The sequence below is a fragment of the Tachypleus tridentatus genome, chromosome 4, assembly GCF_004210375.1.
Source record: "Tachypleus tridentatus isolate NWPU-2018 chromosome 4, ASM421037v1, whole genome shotgun sequence".
In the NCBI taxonomy this organism is placed as follows: domain Eukaryota; kingdom Metazoa; phylum Arthropoda; class Merostomata; order Xiphosura; family Limulidae; genus Tachypleus; species Tachypleus tridentatus.
In genome coordinates this window covers 67,467,494-67,485,918 of record NC_134828.1, presented here as the reverse complement: position 1 = coordinate 67,485,918, position 18,425 = coordinate 67,467,494, and the positions used below count along the sequence as shown (strand labels likewise).

At 31.5% G+C, this 18,425-nt stretch overlaps 1 protein-coding gene across 1 annotated transcript; it reads left to right on the top strand.

Annotated features, from left to right (window-relative positions):
* The first annotated feature begins 670 nt into the window (after window positions 1-670).
* LOC143249362 (uncharacterized) lies at window positions 671-13,661 on the top strand. Its single transcript, XM_076499081.1, has 2 exons — window positions 671-737; window positions 9,241-13,661. Exon 2 carries the CDS (start codon window positions 9,300-9,302, stop codon window positions 13,302-13,304), a length of 4,005 nt encoding a protein of 1,334 aa, XP_076355196.1. The 5' UTR covers window positions 671-737; window positions 9,241-9,299; the 3' UTR covers window positions 13,305-13,661.
* The last annotated feature ends 4,764 nt before the right edge of the window (window positions 13,662-18,425 follow it).

The window sequence follows — 18,425 nt, the reverse complement described above, 5'->3', positions numbered from 1 at the left end:
AAAATGTTATAAATACGATATTTGTCAGTAAATAAAATGTTTAATCCAATGTTATTAACGTTGAAGTAAATCTTCAAAGTATAAACGTAAAATTATCGAGATTTAAAATATTTTACTCTGTACATACAGGAGGTAAATAAAAACTTCGCAAGCCCTGAAACAGTAGCGCATGTAGCATAACAGGTCTTGTAATATGGTGAATAAAAAATATGTAACACTCTACATAAGGGTAATTTTAGAAAATAGGATCGAGCATGTGCAACATCTAAACATAGGAAGTGAATAGCCGAGGAGCTGTGGGGACGGTATACAAGAAACGACTAGTGTATATAGTTTTAGAGAATCTTCGCTCGAGTATGCGACACAAAAATATACAGGAAAGTTCTAGCTTAGATTTGTTTAGTAGTTATTATATGCCGCTACACTTAAATAATATTTTGGTTTGTTTATCCGAGATATGTTCAATTTTGTTTTACATCTTTGTGCCTGTGGAACTCGTGTATTGGTGGCATACATCTATCAAATGTCGATTTCATACTTTTCATGCCGCTAAACAATGCCATTTCATGCTCTAACTTAATTGCAAAGCATTGCTTCTCTACGTCAACGAGTCATCCCTGCGCTAGCGCATACTGTAGGCATGTTTCGTAAATTAACTTGCAAGGAATTGTGGGAGTTGATAACTGAAACTAAGATGGCTGCTGCGGCCTGTTAGGTAAAACATTGAAAGACTCTGCGTAAGTATAATCTTGATTTTATGTTTTCTTTCAGCCTTGTCAAGATGTTTATTTGTGTATATGAATTTCCTCATTCAGAAGAGGAAAACTGTTACTTAGATTTGTTTTGATTTAAATGCTAAAGCCTTGTTATAATAATACTAGTGGGTTGTGCAGCAACAGTATTTTCAATCTCTTGCTTGCCGTACAGGGTATTATAGTGTGTTGTACGTAAGCAGGTGCGCAGTGGCTGGTGTTTATTTTAAATTTACGCGTTGAAGGCTAAAGGGATGTTATGTTCTTGGTGTTTTAGCACATATTGAATGTTCGTTGAATCGGATATTAATTGTAGAACGCATTTTATTTACCGTGTAACTCGTTGTCAGTTTCACTTAAGATAAGTATTGTACAAACCTAATCTGAACAAATAAACTTAAGTTCGACACAAGGGTTAATTTTTTGTTGTGTGCTGTCTACACTTTTTTTTTTTAAACTTACGTGAAAGGTTTGACCAAGTGAAAAGTATTTTAAATTCTAAAAAAATAGAACATAGTTACACAATTATAAAATGAGAAGATTCGTGAAAAAATGTTAACTTGTAAAATTACTAAAGAAAACTACACATATTTATGTTTGCTTTAATACCACCAAAAGTAAGTAATTTTGTTATACTTGTTTTCTCAAAGGTTAGTTGTAAAAAAGAATTGTTAATGTTTTAGTATGCTATTCTTCTCAAAAACTTCTTTCTAGAGTTTGCCTGAAGAAGAAAGGTCCACCTTTCAAAAGTGCTTAGGTTATAGGGTTTGTTTATTTTTTTTCCTAAAATTAAAAATAGCCCATGTGTGTAAAGATCACAGGTTTTATGATATGCTTGTAAAATAAGGTTTACTATTTTTGTATTTTAATGTATTAAGGCATTAATGGTTAAAAATTAGAAGTTTAAGAAAGAACATAATAAGGATTTGGTGTTATTACAGTATCCTTTCTTACAAGTTCCATAACTGATAAATTAGATTGTTGATTTTTTTTAAGATTAATTATAATAAATTCTACAAAATTCAAGAATGCATATTGAAAATTAGAACTAATTTCTAAAAATCAGTTTGCTAGATTAATATGTATATATTTGCTATTTACATACATTTGTGGTAACATTTGTAAGAAGTTCATATATATAGGTAGATAGGTATTAAAATACAATTTTTAAACACTTTATTTTGTAATTAACTTAAATACCATTATTATCAAAAATAATTCATTTCAGTCTGTGCAACTCAATGTATATCCTGTGGGGTAAGGTGACGCTTGTTGCAAGTTAAACATCAGCATGACATACAATATTTCAAGAATGAAGAAATTGATCCAAATTTTGTTTGTAAATAAGTTTTATGACTTTTTTGTTACTGTTGGCTTGAAATACCATGAGTTTCAAAAAAGCTTTTTGCCTACAGTACAAGTTGCTTCTGTAAATTGTAAGTTTATTTATAAAATAATGTATGTATTCATAATAATAGTGTATGTTACCATTAAACTCAAAATTGTTCTTATAATTTTTAAAAAACTTGAAGATAAATTCCTTAGAAAAGCTATAATTGTGACAGTTCTTTGCATTTTTATTGATGATGACATGGGCATCTTCAAAGGAACATTCTTGAATATTTTTACTTAAAGTTAATTTTAAAAATAATGTGTGGAAATAAACTAATGAAATATACAATCTTTTTCTTACTGTTTAAACTCATGATGCCAGAAAGCTACTTAATTCCTTTTAAATAAGTATTGTTCTGAATCTTGAGTGTTAGAAAAAGTAGTAGTCCACATCTAAGTAAAACATTTATATTTATTTATACACTTGAACATGTTTGTGTTTGTAAAATTAAAAATCTAAAGCAGTGACAACAGCTTTTGTGAAAGAATTGAAAATCTCTTCTTAATACAGATGATACCAACATCTATAAATAAATTTTCACATCCATCTTATTTACCTCTACCAATAGCCCTGTTAGTTGTGTTTTCCATATTTAATAGATTCCCAAGTCATACTGAGAGGCAAATGTTTACATTGACTTTCTTGAAATAGGTTTCAGTTCTTTCAGCAGGATTATAACATTTTCAAAAGTTCTGTTATCTAAATGAGAAGCAATTTTCTAACTGCTTGGATAATTCCACCAAAATTAAAGATAATTTGGAAATTTTGTATAGATATTTTGTGAAATCAATAGTGGTAAGATATTTCAGTTGAAACTCAGCTTTATTGTTCTTTGTCTTTACTTCTATATTGTATTTGAGATTAGTGGTGACAAAGATATTGCTAACAAAATGTATAAAATATTTCTTGTTTAGTATCATTGAAATTCAGCCACAGTTTATCATTTTCATAATGTTGTTCAAATGTACAAACATTTTTTTCATTTGTACTTTCTGCCTTTTAGAATCAACTAGTTTAGTTTGTCACTAATTTTTTCTTTTATTTATTTGATTATGTGAAACTAATGTTAAGAAAATGACTCTCTTTCTAATAATACTTTTTTTGGCCAGACAAATATATTTTATAATCTTTATGAAGTAAATGTTCAAAACATAGCAAATATAGTTGTGTAAAAGTGTGGACTTCATAATAAATTACCAAATTGCTACCATTCCTGTAGCCAGTGTAAGGCTCACTGACAAGTCAGTGTTAAATTTACTAAATGTTTAAACTAGTCATAATTTCTTTATAAAATTTGTTAACCTTGATGTTTAGTAAGCTAAACGCCTGATAATGAACTGTGAGAGGCCTGAATCCAAGATTTATGGAATTTTCAACCCTTGCTTAGAATATAGGCTAATAAAATGGTCTGAAAATCTTGACCTGTTTTCCTACATAATAAGTAAGTAACCTAGTAATGTTTTCTGCAAGAAAATTTGTATTATAAAAATCAGAATTCTTAAAAACAATTATTTTATTACCTCACTGCAAATCATTGATGAAAAATGCTTCTGATACCACTAGGGGAGTGTATAATAAGTGAAGTTTTCAAACTGTGCATTTGTTTCTTGTATATATCTAAACTTTTATATTGAAATTTCTTCAATTTATTATACACGAAGGAAAAGTACATAGAATGTTTTATTTATCAACTACAATACATGCATTAGTGGAATAATGCTGTTTTACCAATAAATACACATTTTTCCTTTGGATCGTTGAATTACTTTATATTGTTTTCACTTGAGCCTGGATTATAAAAGCAGTACACTGGAGAAAATTGTATTATTTACTACCAGAATGGATTATAAGAATTTCAGATGCTTCAAAAAGGTGCATTTATTGGTTGTTTGTACCATATTTATTGTACATACATTTTTTTATTCAAATTCATAAAAGTTTATTGTTTCTACATGACAGTTTAAATTTTTTGTTTATTGATTATTTTAACATCTGATACAAAATGAGAATATAGATATTTATTAACATTCATGGTAAACTCCTACAATTAATGCCAAACAATCATTGGGTGCTATTGTACTTTAATTTAACCACAAATTAAATGTTATTAACAGTGTTTTTAAAGATTTTTTAAAGTTATCATTGACTTGTCTGGGCCAACATGTAGCTGTTTATAAACATAAGAGATTTAAGAGTGCTTTTGATAAGAATTTTGCATACATTGAACCACTAGGGTTCAGATGTTCCTCCCATGATTCATAGAAGTTCCATTGTACCATCAAGCTCCTCTGCTATTCAGTTACTTCTCTATCTGTATCAAGGGAAGTCTGTATGTGAAAACAAACTATGTTAGGACACTTGCCCATGGTGACTGAACAGATGTGCTGTTTGTATGGTTGGAGGGGGAGGGTGAACACAGCTTCAGACAGGTGCTCTATGATCCAAAGAGAGAGCCAAAAACACAAAATCCAAAGCCAGTTTTCACATTCTGTAATCATGCAAATCTACTCCAAGACCCTATAATGTCTGAGTATTCTTCTGAACACATTTGTAGCACCCTTGGAATCCACTTATATGGGGCTTCAACTACTCCATAGAACAACTATACAAAATAAATACCATTAGGATACCTGAACATGTACCAGGTTTGGTTCTGCCAGCTTGTAAGTAGGGGCATTAATACAGTTTAAGATATGACACCCTTGTCTCATCTAGGGGCTAGGATCATAAGATTTGATGTAAAATTTAAGTTTATTAACTTATGCCTATTCCTAGACCCCCTTCTCATGTGAATGACCTTCCAAGCATATTTTAACTCTCCATAGTAACTTCTTTAATATGGATTCATGCCATAGTTTATTAACTTATGCCTATTCCTAGACCCCCTTCTCATGTGAATGACCTTCCAAGCATATTTTAACTCCCCATAGTAACTTCTTTAATATGGATTCATGCCATATACATAAGGAGGTCTGGACGTTTTTTATGCCACTGAAGGTCCTGCTAGATCCATACTGTAGGGGAGGGGTTTGGGGACAAACACATTCACAAACATACATCATAAATTAATATAGGATAGTCCTTAAGTTGTATATTTGTCTCAATTTCAGTTAATAGTAAAATATATACCGTATTTTCCGCCTAATAAGCCGAATTTCTGGCCCTAAATTTTGGACCTGATTTTTGGGGGTCGGCTTATTGGCCGATCACTCCTTCCGGAAATTTCTTCTTCTTAGGAAATGTATTTCTTTTGAAAATTACCATAGGCGGTAATTTTGTCCCATCAGCAAAGCATGTTAAGACTACAGTGAAACGTCGTTTCTGGAATTTCATTGGTTACCTAATTACAGTGAGTGGAGCCAATAACGAATGACATATTGATTCCATCTCTGTCTCAATACGACACGTTCTGCTTTACTACAGAACGCCAATGATCACACACAACATGCATGCTGACGCTGAAACGAGACTAAGAAATCATTTTGAAGAAACTTGTCACTTCTTAAAAATGGCTTTGGCTTATTGGGCGGTAATAAGCAAAAACACTCATTTTCAGAGCTGAAAATTGGCCTCGGCTTATTCGGTGATTTGACTTATTAACCGGAAAATACGGTATATAACGAAATTCAAGTTTTACACATCAAGATCTAAAGCACACATCAGTCATTTGTATTTCTGAGTTGCTTTTCAACAATTGTACAAAGTTTGTAGTTTGTATTTTTGTGATTGCAATTGGCTTTAAAATTTTCTTTGACTTAGCAACAATTATGATAGTTGTAAATGGTCTAAGTGGTCATTTCTGGGGGTTAATAGCCATACATAACAATTGCTAAACAATTATTCTTTTAATAATAATAATAATTGATAATTATTTTCTAAAGTTATAATTCAAGCAGAGAAAGAATCAGGGAGGAAATATTGTACTTTTAAATTAATGATAATGAATATTCCCATATAGAAGTGTGATATCCTTGACATCATATTTTACAGTATTAAACACTAATTTCCCAGAACTGTTTTCTTATTAAAGGATAATCAGTCACATTTGGTACAGCATACTTGTGTATTTTTAATAACATTGTATAATATTAAAATATTACATACTTTGGTAATCTAAACACTTTGTTACCATATCATGTCATAATGCTATATTAGACCCTTATGTGATACTGAGTATATGAATACTTGCTTAGATTTGCTATACATCTTGCATAATTTAGATCTAAAGTTGAATACCAGTAAACTGGTGTTGGTAATATAATAGACCTACTCATTTTATGGATATGATACATACTGTTTGTAAACATTTTTTTTAATGCATTTAAAACTATTTAGAAAAAAAATCATTGTTAGAAAAACTTGTAAGTTGAAAAAGGCTTAACAGAAATGAATAAAAACACTAACCACAGTGCTGGGACTCCAATTTTGCCTCTGAAGAAGAAAGATTTTCCTTTCAAAAGTGTTTGGGTTATAGGGTTTTTATTCACTTCTAGAAAAGGTCTTGTTGATTGTATTTGTGCAAAAATTGAGATATAATACTTCATTGCAATTGTGTTGTAATATTTGTTAGAAAGAGATGTCAAAAAGAAATTAAGTTGAATGTGTCACTAGATTGGAAATCTTAAAATATAGTTTGTCTTTATAATTTTTATTTTTATCCAATAAACCAAGTTTAAGCCTAAAAAACATTATTAAAACAGGTTCTAACAAAGAAGGTGGAAGATGGCCCAACAAAAAACTTTATAGTTATAAATTTGCATATTACTGTTTCCATTTTGTTTTCATTTTCCCTCTTTTGTTACACATACATTCTGTATCTCTTGAGATTAAACTGTGACATTATACTTTCTAAAGTGCATAATTTAAAAGAATGTTTGAAAAGTCCCCTACCCAACTACTATAATGTTCATATAATTTGTGTACTTGTTAATGTTAATACAGATGGCCCTGAAAAAAAGAATAAAATGAGAAATAAATGGAATAGTTATTTTCTGAAGTTATATTTTTTGTGTACAATAAATTTGGTCTTTTGTTTATGTAATTTCTTAAGTTGTAATGGTTTGTTTTATTGCACATTTATGTGACAAAGTATGAGAAACTTGGTTTGTTTTGAATTGATTATGCAGAAACATAAATTAAATGTACACTTAACATGTTAAACATTGTTTTCTCAGAAAGCTGATAGCCACAACACTACTAGTCTCTTATAACACTAATCACTGAATAGTCCTATATGTATGGGGACTTTCAAAGTATAGTAATTGTATGCAAGTAACTTCTGTATAAAATTAGTTGTTTTAGTATTTTAATTCTAATACTGCTAATTGTGAGGACGAAGTGTATTATCTAGAAAATGTAGTGTTTTCAGTGTGTGTGACAGAAATGTGAATTTTAGTTTTCATTTATATTTACCTTTTTGTATATTTTTGAGATTCAGAGTGTTTCATGTTCTTCCTGGACTACTCTAACAATTTCACCTTTTAAATAGTCATAAACTTTTAAGTATAATTTGTTGTTTTAAAGACTGGTGTTTGTCACCCTACCAAACATAAATTACTTGAGCATGTCATTCTCTAATCTTAAGGACTGATAGCATAAAGCTCTGCCTTTTGCAAAAGAAGTTAATGGTGTAATCCTGTGTCTTATGATGTATAGTTTTAAATAATTTTCACAATACTGAAAAGCCAAAATATATCTTCTAAAAAAGTGTACTTGGCTATACATAAATGCCATCAGCCAACCAACATATAAAGAACACTAATGAACTCCTGAATAGTAATATAAAAGGATAAATAGAAATGTGCCTGACGTGAACAAACTTGTTTACAAATATATATTTTAATTTTATATGTTGGTTGGCTGATGGCATTTTTGTATAGCCAAGTACATTTTTTTAGAAGATATATTTTGGCTTTTCAGTATTGTGAAAATTATTTAAAACTATACATCATAAGACACAGGATTACACCATTAACTTCTTTTGTAAAAGGCAGAGCTTTATGCTGTCAGTCCTTAAGATTAGAGAATGACATGCTCAAGTAATTTATGTTTGGTAGGGTGACAAACACCAGTCTTTAAAACAACAAATTATATTTAAAAGTTTAAAAGTATATTTAAGTATATACTTAAGTATATGTTTTTTATATTGAGAATCAAACTCTTCTATAAATTTGGTTGTATAAAGTTTTATAATCAAATACTGTGATCAAAATTTAGGGAACTTTAGAAAATGAAAATACTCCAAGCATTTTTGTATGCTATACACCAAAGGTAGATGATATTCTGAAGAACTTCAAATACAAAAGCCCTTTTTTAAGTAAAATAACTAAGATCTTTAGCGACTAAACTCAATTTATGTGATACAGTTATCTGCAAAAAAGTTAAGTAATTTAACCTAACGGACTGTTTAAAGTAATAATTACAGGGTTTAAATTTTATTATACTAAGAATAAGTTCTTTTAATCTATTTTCATAAACACACGTTGGTAACTTTTTAATGTTAAATCTCGAACTATGTTTTCTGTAGTAAGTATTTTATCAAGTACAACATGGCAAAACTTCAAGTTGGTGTCTGTGTTCAGTATATAAATACATGATATGCAAGATTTAATATGTGTAACATATTTAAAGTGTGTGTATATGTATATATATATTGTTTAACTTCCTGTTTTATTGTGCTTTACAGTATACCTCCCCGAGTTGATTGTCTGTATGTATATGTGTATATATATATATTTTAAATTATCATAAGTATTTCCTGTGCTATAAATGCATCTCCCTTCATTTGTCAGCTATATTATGTACATGTTCTGAAAAGTCTTTTGATCGTGGTGTTAGTGTACAGGCACTTTTTATTCTTTGTTAATTTTGTTGAAATGTGCCCTTGACACATGTATGGTTTCAAAGTATGTGTACGTATACAGTAGTACTGTGCTTTTCTTGATACGATAATTTAGTTTTTAATACTTGTAACCCACAGGGCAGGAGGTTAGAATATTAACTCTTGGATGAATCCAGTTCTTCACTAAAATAACTGAATAAAATCTTTATTTATTTTTCATAATTGGAAATGTTTAAAGTACATATATTTTACAGAACCAGCAGTATGAAAAAAAAAACTAAATCAAGAAGTATGGAGAACTGAAAAATTAATCATGGAAGAACCAACAGGAATAGAAGAGAGCCGTTTTCATGTGTTTTCATATAGCAATGTTTTATCACTAGAAGGAAGCTCCAGTGAATATGATTCTTCACAAGCTGATGTTCAAGACAACTTGGGAGATGAGGATGGAGACAGTGCAGACCAAACTAATGAAAGTGGAATTGCATTTAACTCTGCAGTATTTGTTGAACAACAGGCAAAAAAAAGACGTAAACAGAGTAATCCAGTAAGGTATCACACAACACAGGTGCTTGACACTGAGGAAAGGGAGGAATTAGTTTCAAAGATTCCAGAAGAGGCCTTAAACTTGGAAATTACACACAGAAATAGTTCAGAACAACCTAAAAAAAGAACAGAATCATTGCTGACATGTCATCATTGCAATAGTTTGTTTCAGAGTATAGAATCTTTAAGTGTACATATTGAAAAAGAGCATTTCCATAAACTGCAAGAGAAGCAGCTTCAGCAGTCTCACAACAATTCTACCTCATTAAATGGCAGGGAAGCAAATACCTCTGAACCCCAGCAAAATTCCAACTCGGGTAGAACCTCTGAGGTGTCATCTCTTGTTGAACAGAATTTAAGTGCAATGCCAATCTTGTGTGCCAGCAGTAGTAGTTCTCTAGAAAACAGGGAATTTGCAAAAACTGCTCTATTTTCACCCATGCCTCCATTGATACCCATTTCCCATCCAGGAGATGGTAATCCAACAAACATGTCTCTTTCTCCAACAATGTTTCCAAACTCTGTTGCACCTTTACTTTTTCCTGTTCTACAACAGCTCCAGGGACAGAATCCAGCAAATACCAACAGTTCAAACTCCAGTGTTCGCATATTCAATCCTGAAGCCTTCTGTGAACTGTGCAATAAAGAGTTTTGTAATAAATACTTTCTTAAAACCCACAAAGCAAATAAGCATGGAATTTATTCTGCAGAATCAGTGATTACTTCATATTCTGGAACATTTCTGAATAGCAGCTTAACCAACCCAATGCCACTTTTTCCTCCCTTATTACAGAATCTTTCAATCAAGCCAACTTCAACACAAGGAATTATGAACTTGGAAGCTTTCTGTGAGATTTGCCAGAAAGAATTTTGTAATAAATATTTTCTTAAAAAACACATGTACAAAATTCATGGTATTAGTATAGAGAGCCAACAGAATTCAGGAAGTAGTGACAACAAAGCTACCTCGCCAGTAGCATCAGCAACTGATTCACCAGGATTTGTTTTTTCCATTGAAAATAACAATAATTCCCTACCTGATTTAGCCAAAGAAATAACTAAAGATAACCCTCATACTTTATTTACTGTACAAAATAACATCTTGCTTAATCAAGAAGTGTCACCTAAACAAAGTTCAGCTGCAGAAACTGTTAAATCTTCAACAGGTATTGAAACTAAAGCTTCCATTGCATTGACAGAAGACTCTTCAAATAGCGAAAAGGATGTCTCATTCTTTGCTCAAGAGAAGCTAAAGGAAACTGGTGTGATAAATACACACAAACCCAACAAACTTAGTGTCAGTATTCCAGAGTCCACTGGAAAGGTTTCACAATCTGATAGAGAAGGCACATCTTCAACTTCCTCTGAGACTGGTCAAGTCTGTACTTCTAATAACACTTCAGAAACTCTGTTACAAGGATATCAAACTGAAAAAGAAGGCACACTTTCATATGGAGAAGAAACTAGGAAATTAATATGTGAAACTTGTAATCGCTCTTTTGCTAGTCAGTATCTATTAAAAATGCACAAATTCTATACTCATAACATTCCATATATTGAGGAAGAAGAAAAGTCAAAACCCAGCTCTCCAGTTTCTCCAAAACAGCCATCTAGTATATGTAATATTAGTAACCACACTATACCAGTAGTATCTAACCAGCAAACTATAAACATGTGTAGCACATATATGAAAGACGATGCTTCAGGCCAGGATCTGCTGAAACTGCAGTCCATGATAAAAGAACTAAATTCATCTGTAGTAGCTGATGATAACAGAGTAACATGTGGTATATGCAGTATTCATTTTGACAATAAGTATTATCTGAGAGCACATATGATAAATGAACATGGTTTTTTATTGAGTGAAGATGGAAGCAGTACAACTTCATCACAGAAAATTAAAGATAACACCATACACACTCAACAACCCTATCATTCATTGACACCACCACCAAAGAAATTTTATAACTTGGAAGTTTTTTGTGAAATATGTCAAAATAAATTTTCTAATAAGTACTTCTTACAAGTTCATAAGCAAAATGTTCATAACATTTGGACAAATGATACCAAGGTGTCATCTCCCAGTACACATTCCGAAAAGCCCTATGTAAAATCTGTACAGTCATTAAGCTCAAGTAGTGTTATTCCCTTTACTACTACAGTAAAGAACAAACTTAAAACCCTCACTGGCTCTAACTTTTGTAATATCTGTAATAAAGAACTCTGTAACAAATACTTTATGAAAACTCATATGTTAAAAATGCATGGAATTGATCTCAATGAGCAACCAAAAGAAGCAGCCAAGATTAGTACTATTGGAGGTGTAACTTGTGAGGTCTGTCAGAAAAAACTTTGCAGTAAGTACTTCCTCAAAGTTCACAAGCAGAACACTCATGGCATATATGATGAACCTTTTCCCAGTAAAGAACTTACATCCCAATCTTCTTCAGCAGTAGCTAGTGACCAAAAATTGCTACCTGGTGAATTAATTGACAGCCGATATTTTACTCACTACACAGAAATTTGCCCACTTTGTGATAGGCATTTTAAGAGCATAAAGTGGTTGAAAACCCACATTATAAATGATCATAATTCTGCCAAAGAAAATGTTCTGAGCAATCCTCAAAGTACGGTTGTTAATGACATACTTGCTGTTTGTGTCATGTGTGGCCAGAGGTTTTCTGACCAAGTTGCCCTCCAGGTTCATCTGATTAAAGATCATCACTCTCTTAATGAAGAAACTGGAATCCCCAGTAATATAGAAGTAAAAACATCAAATTCTAGTGGTGATGTCAATCAAGGTCAACTTCATAAACCAGTTAATGGAGGCTTATCACCAAGAGCAAAATCTACGAGTCTTGGCCTTTTACAGAGAAAAGGAGGGTTAAAATTATATCACTGCTCCTACTGTACATACAACACTTGTTGGCTGTCCAATTTGTATGCTCATGAGAAAAGACATACAAAAATAGTCATTGAAAGGGATAAGAAATTTCTCTGCAAGTTTTGTCATAGGATATATCGTTACAACCACTCTCTTCAACGACATCTCCTTAGTCATAGAGCAGCTGGATTTGCTGCAAAAGACTTACCACAGTCGCTAAAAACGGTATCACATTTATTCACCAAGAATAATGGAGAAAAGAGATGGAATAAAAACATCCAGAATACAAAAAGCCAGATGCAAGTGAAGCAGCAAGTAAAAACAAAGAAAAGGTATCGTTGTAGCAAGTGTGACAAAAAGTTTTGCACCAGGGAACTATGTTTAACACATATTCATGCTACTCATAAGAACAGGAAGTCAGTTTTATGTCAGAAAAAAATGCAGAAATCTTTCCATTGCCCTGCTTGTAGATTTACTGTAAGAGTTTGGAGCATGTTAAAGCTACATATCAGTAAACAGCATGACAACAATCCAGAAATTTTGAGAAGAGCTGAAATACAACATTCCTTCCTTTCTGATGATATGGTTTTGAATAGCAAGAAATCTTGTTCAGAAGAGTTTAAAAAACCTGTATGTAAAGGATTTTCTTATCAGTTAGGTTTACCTCCTGTTGATCATGGTGGACCAGGTAAGCTTCCTTTGAGTTATGCCCTTCCACAGAGTCCCCACACTGCTGGCACTTTCATGATGCAACCTTTTTTCTTGGCACAACCAGAAATAGATGGAAATAACAAAAACTATAATTTTGTTCCCTCTCTTGTATATCTCCCTGTTTGCCAGAAGATATCACAGCCCTTGACTGTAGCTTTTTCCTTGACTCCAGCATGAAGAAATCTTTTGGAGATGATCTGGTGAACTTTAATTGTTTAAGAGAACCAAACTGCTTAGAATAATAATAATAATAATTAAAAAATGTTATGTCAGTAATCAAAAGTGTTAGTGAGGATTTTTATCTTAGTATTTGTGTGCAATTTCCTGTTTTCTTATCACCAGTGACAACAAATGTGTGAAAAAAAAGGATTCAGATTTCCTTGTTGGACTCATGAGAAAATGTTGCTTTTTGAGAGTCATAAAATGTATATCATCATATCACTGATGACAGTTATTACGGGTACATAGCTGCTCTTTGTTGTTGTTGGAATTTGTGTGCTGATTGGAACTCTGCACAGGCTATTCCCCCCCCCCAAAGAAGTTTCCATGAAATATAACATTGGAAAATAAGACAGTTTGGAAAGATAAAAACATCTTGAATGAAAATAAAATCCTCTGAACATACTTTGCAAGGTTTCTTCAGAATCATTTCAAAATATCCACTTCCACCCCTTTATCTCTCTTTTTGTTTTAATACTTGTACAACTCAGTCAGAAGAGTAGTAGGGTAGATACAAAGTGCCCTGCCATGATTGAGCAACTTTGAAAAAGAGATGTCATATTGAAATATGACAATGCATATAGTGTTGGTTTAAAGAAAGCTTGCCTTCTGTTTATTCCAGTAATCTACTTTGTCAGGTATGGTTATTGGTTTAAACCAAAGTGTTTCCAGGTTGAAGTTGTGTTACTTGGGTAACAAATTATATCCTACCATTTAATCAGTCAATTTTTCTGGTAACTTTTGATGAAAACTAAAGCCAGGAATTTGATTTGTAAAAATATAATTACAACAATGGCTTTTATTTATATTTATTAAGGAATTTATAGATATCTCTACTTTGAAAGTATAAAGACATAATTGTATAATTATTGTCAAATACATGTTACCCTAGGATGTACAGTTCTGTATATTATTCCACTGAGGAATAAGTGTTAAATAGGTTAATTTGTATTTTAACATAAGAAGGATTTCTACATTATGTTGCATACCCTTGTATAATGTGTTTTGTGTTTATCTAATTATCACTTAGAGCTAGTCATATCACAGATGTAAGTGTAGAATGTTTCTAAAAGTGAATTGGAGATGGTAGACATTGAAATTGGTAAATTTTTGTGCATTGTTGTCCACATTTTCACTTTTTAAGTGAAACAGTCACACAAGAAAACTGTATATGAAAATATTTAAACTATTCAGAAGTTGGACAAAGTCGCTACTATGTAATACATAGACTCATAAAATGTAATAAGAATTAGTTTCCAGAAGCAGAAGGTATAGGATCAGACATTATGCTGTTACTCTTATTTTCGTATGATATGATATGTAAATTTAAAACAAATATTTAATATGAAATACTTGTTCTAAAATATTCATATTTTTATCAGAGCTTGTATATTTTTAGAAAAATTAGGAATGGTGTTTAAATCATGTTTTAAATGATGTACATTTAAATTTAAGGATACCAAAAAGTACTGATGTTGGTGGTTCATGTGAAATCAGTTCTGAAATTTGAGGTACATCTGGTTGGATGATAAGCAAATTATACAAAATTATATACTGTTTGATTTCAAATTGTTATAGCATCATGTTAAACTTGTTTAGAAAAGTACATTTTGAATGTGTTAAACACTTGTGAGGTTCTTTTTAAACACAGTGTGTAGTTAGTTTTTAAGAGCTTTGTTTGCTTAATTTGTATCTAGTGAACATAATGTAGAAATCCAATTATATATATATATATATATAATTTTATCTTTTTCAGATTTGTATTTTACATTTTAAATTTGAGCAAATGTTTAATGTCTGTCAGATACTGTCATGATTAAGGAAGTTTAGAACTAAGTAATACTAACAGATACACATTTAAACTCACTGTTAAGTGTTTTTTATATCTGTGCTAGTTTTGTTCATGGATCTGTTGGAGTAGACAAGTTTGAGGACTTCTCAGACTATTGTTTTAATTTTTTTTTTTACATTTACATAAGAACTGTAATTAGACAAAACTGCAGTATGAAACTTGTTAGGTCCTTCAAACTTATTTTTACGTACAAACTAAAATCAATGTCATATTTGTCTTCAGTACATAATGGTATACCATGCATGTCAAGGATGTGTAATTTCTACAACTTACTAAATAATGAAAACTTTGTTAGTAAAACTAAGTTTAAAGTGAGGAGTTTTGGAATCCATCATCACACTACATTTGTTATTGCACTTTATTTTGTTGTTTGAACTTTACAAAAATACAATACTTAGTTTTAATGATTACAAAATATGTTGTACTTTAATATTGTATTAGTACTGTTGGGCATGGTTGATGGTTTGTATTTGTACACTTTTTTTTATCTACAACTTATAAATTTAACTGACTTATTTTGTTAAAAACAGAAGTATAAAACTGAATCATGCTACACAGTAATTGGATAGTTTTACAAATAATATCTTGTATGTTTTTTATGCATGAATTCTTTATACAAGTGCATTTAAAATGCATGCATTTATTCATTCTAGCCTACAGTGTAGTAACAGTAAACAAAACTGATTTATTTTTCAAAATGAATTTTTGTAGGTTTTAAGTTTTAGATATTCTGGTTTTTCTTTTGATTTACCATTATATTGTTGCATGTTTAATATTTTCGTCTATCTTTAAATGTGACAAAAGCACATTCTCTTCAGTCATAGCACTGGTTAAAAGAAGCTTATCTCAGGGTAGAATACACAAGCATCGCAGGAATATTTTTCAAGGTTTGTAATTTCTCTTAACTGTTCCACCGTGGTAACATCAAACTGTTAATACTTAATTTCCCATTCTTTACAAAGTACCACCTGTGGTAGAAAGTGTTAGGTTCTGTCATCACATTCCTATGCGTCTCCTCCCTTCAGTGGTACAGTAGTATGTCTGCAGACTTGAAAGTGAGTTTTGATACCCATGGTGGGCAGAGCAAAAATAGCACATTGTGTAGCTTTGTGCTTAACTACGAAACAAACACATACATGTAGTCACAACTTTATAAAAACACTTAATCCCTTAACAGGTTTCGTATTTACCTTCACACTTAATATTTTACACAATTGCTATATAAATGCATAATTATCTTTTGTTGTTTGACTGATATCAACTTTTAAAATAATACAGAGGAATAGCATATTGAAATCCAGTTTTTAGCATTATAGGCATACGGACTTACCTTTGGTCCGTGGGTAGTGTGTAACTGAATTAAAATTATGAACAGCAAGCTACGGTGTAATAATCGTTAATCTGAAGTAAACAAAAATAAACTTTAAGCTCATAACTTTAATAGGCCCCTCCACCAGTAGATAGCATACAATATGCACAGCTAATGATATTAAATCATTTTTATTAAATTACTGAAGGCCTTCGTAACGAATTTAAATATCGCACTTGTGTCTTAGTGAGATGGAGTATCCATTGCTATATTACTGTCCGTATTACTTGAGTATGCGCATACTGCCATGGTGATCCGTGTTCGAGTCGCTTTGTACTTTACAATAAAATACAAAAAAAACTTTTGTGTGTATGATTTAAAGGTAAAGCAATTAAGCATTGTTAGAAGTGAATAAATATAATTATGAAATCCGTAATTCTTCCGAAATATTCGACAGGAAATTGTGTGATATTAACACACAAATACGATTCTGTTACTGCGAAGTACACACATGTATAAAGGTAGTAATCAGGCACGATGAGGCAGATAATGTTGGTTAAAGAGGAGAATGTGCAAAAATGTCCAACCAGTTTTATGTTCAGCTCTCCCTGCCCTAATGTCAATAAATTTTGCACGTATTTGTTGTTGACTTTCAAAATCTGGGCATGTTTGTGGACACTACCAATATTGTGCATCAGTTACTTCTTTTTGTTGCTGAGTGTTGTTTTGACTTTTAAATCTCAAAGAAGGCATTTATCGATACAGTGATTATAACATTATGTCTAGTCCAACCATGAAACCAAAGTTCGAACGTTTAAAGTTTGAAAACGTTAATTCTGTGTATGAAAAGAAAATATATTATTATTATTGTCCTTGCACGTTCTCTTGCAGCTCTGGTTTAAAATGTATTTATCGTAGTAATTTGTTTCACTCTACCTCAATAAAGTGATTGTTTGCTTATTTATCATGAATGATTATGTGCATTTGAATGCCTTTTGGTTTTTTTTAAAGACACGTTTTCAATTAATTTTAACCGTTTTTTATCTGAGTTAATGCTTTTTAATATATAAATCATGCCAACTCGTAGATTAACAGTTTTATTAGTGAGTTAGAAAGTGAAGATTTTACTTTAGAAAGTGATTCTTAACGTACATAAACGTTGTTTCTGGCCTTATTTGTACGTAAAGTTGTTTTAATCCTGTGACTACGACTAAAAACGTGCGGGAAATTTTTACGAAGCGTGCACTGTATACAGCACACTCACATTCAACTGCCAGGGATGGACTCTACACTATACCGGCAAATTAGCCGTCAGTCACCATAAAAGTGCGGGTGAGTACAGACTTTTGAGTTACAAATCTGGTTGTTTGTACAGTATAATTCTGTCTCAGCACCACGTGGAATATGATAGCGGGTAAACCTTTAATGTGTGTCATGTTTTCGGTACTTTTTATTACTGTTCAACTTTATATTGCAATAAATCGTGCCTCAATGTATCTTTCTTAACGTCGATTCCTCTGGAAACAATGGTTAACGCGTTTAATGCGTTCTTGCGTCAGTCTCTGTGGAGTTTTTAAAGCAACGTTACAAGCTTTATGAAATTGTTTCCTTGAATTATTCATTTCAGTATACTGTGTATTTTACATATTTCGAAGAAATGTGACCAGATATTAGGTTTTCCTTTTTACTGATATTTAAAATCGATTCTGGCAAAATGGTTTGATTTGTACCAGATAAATTTGTTGATATTTGAAAGTAATGGGTGGAATGTGTGTCTTCTAACGTTCTTTGTTGTCATGCAGTTTGTTTACAAATGGAATAGATACATATTTTAATCATAGTTCTGTAAACTCGTTTTTTGAAAGACTTGTGCACGTAAAACTGTACTGAAATGAGTGGATTGTTGAAGCCAGTGTTT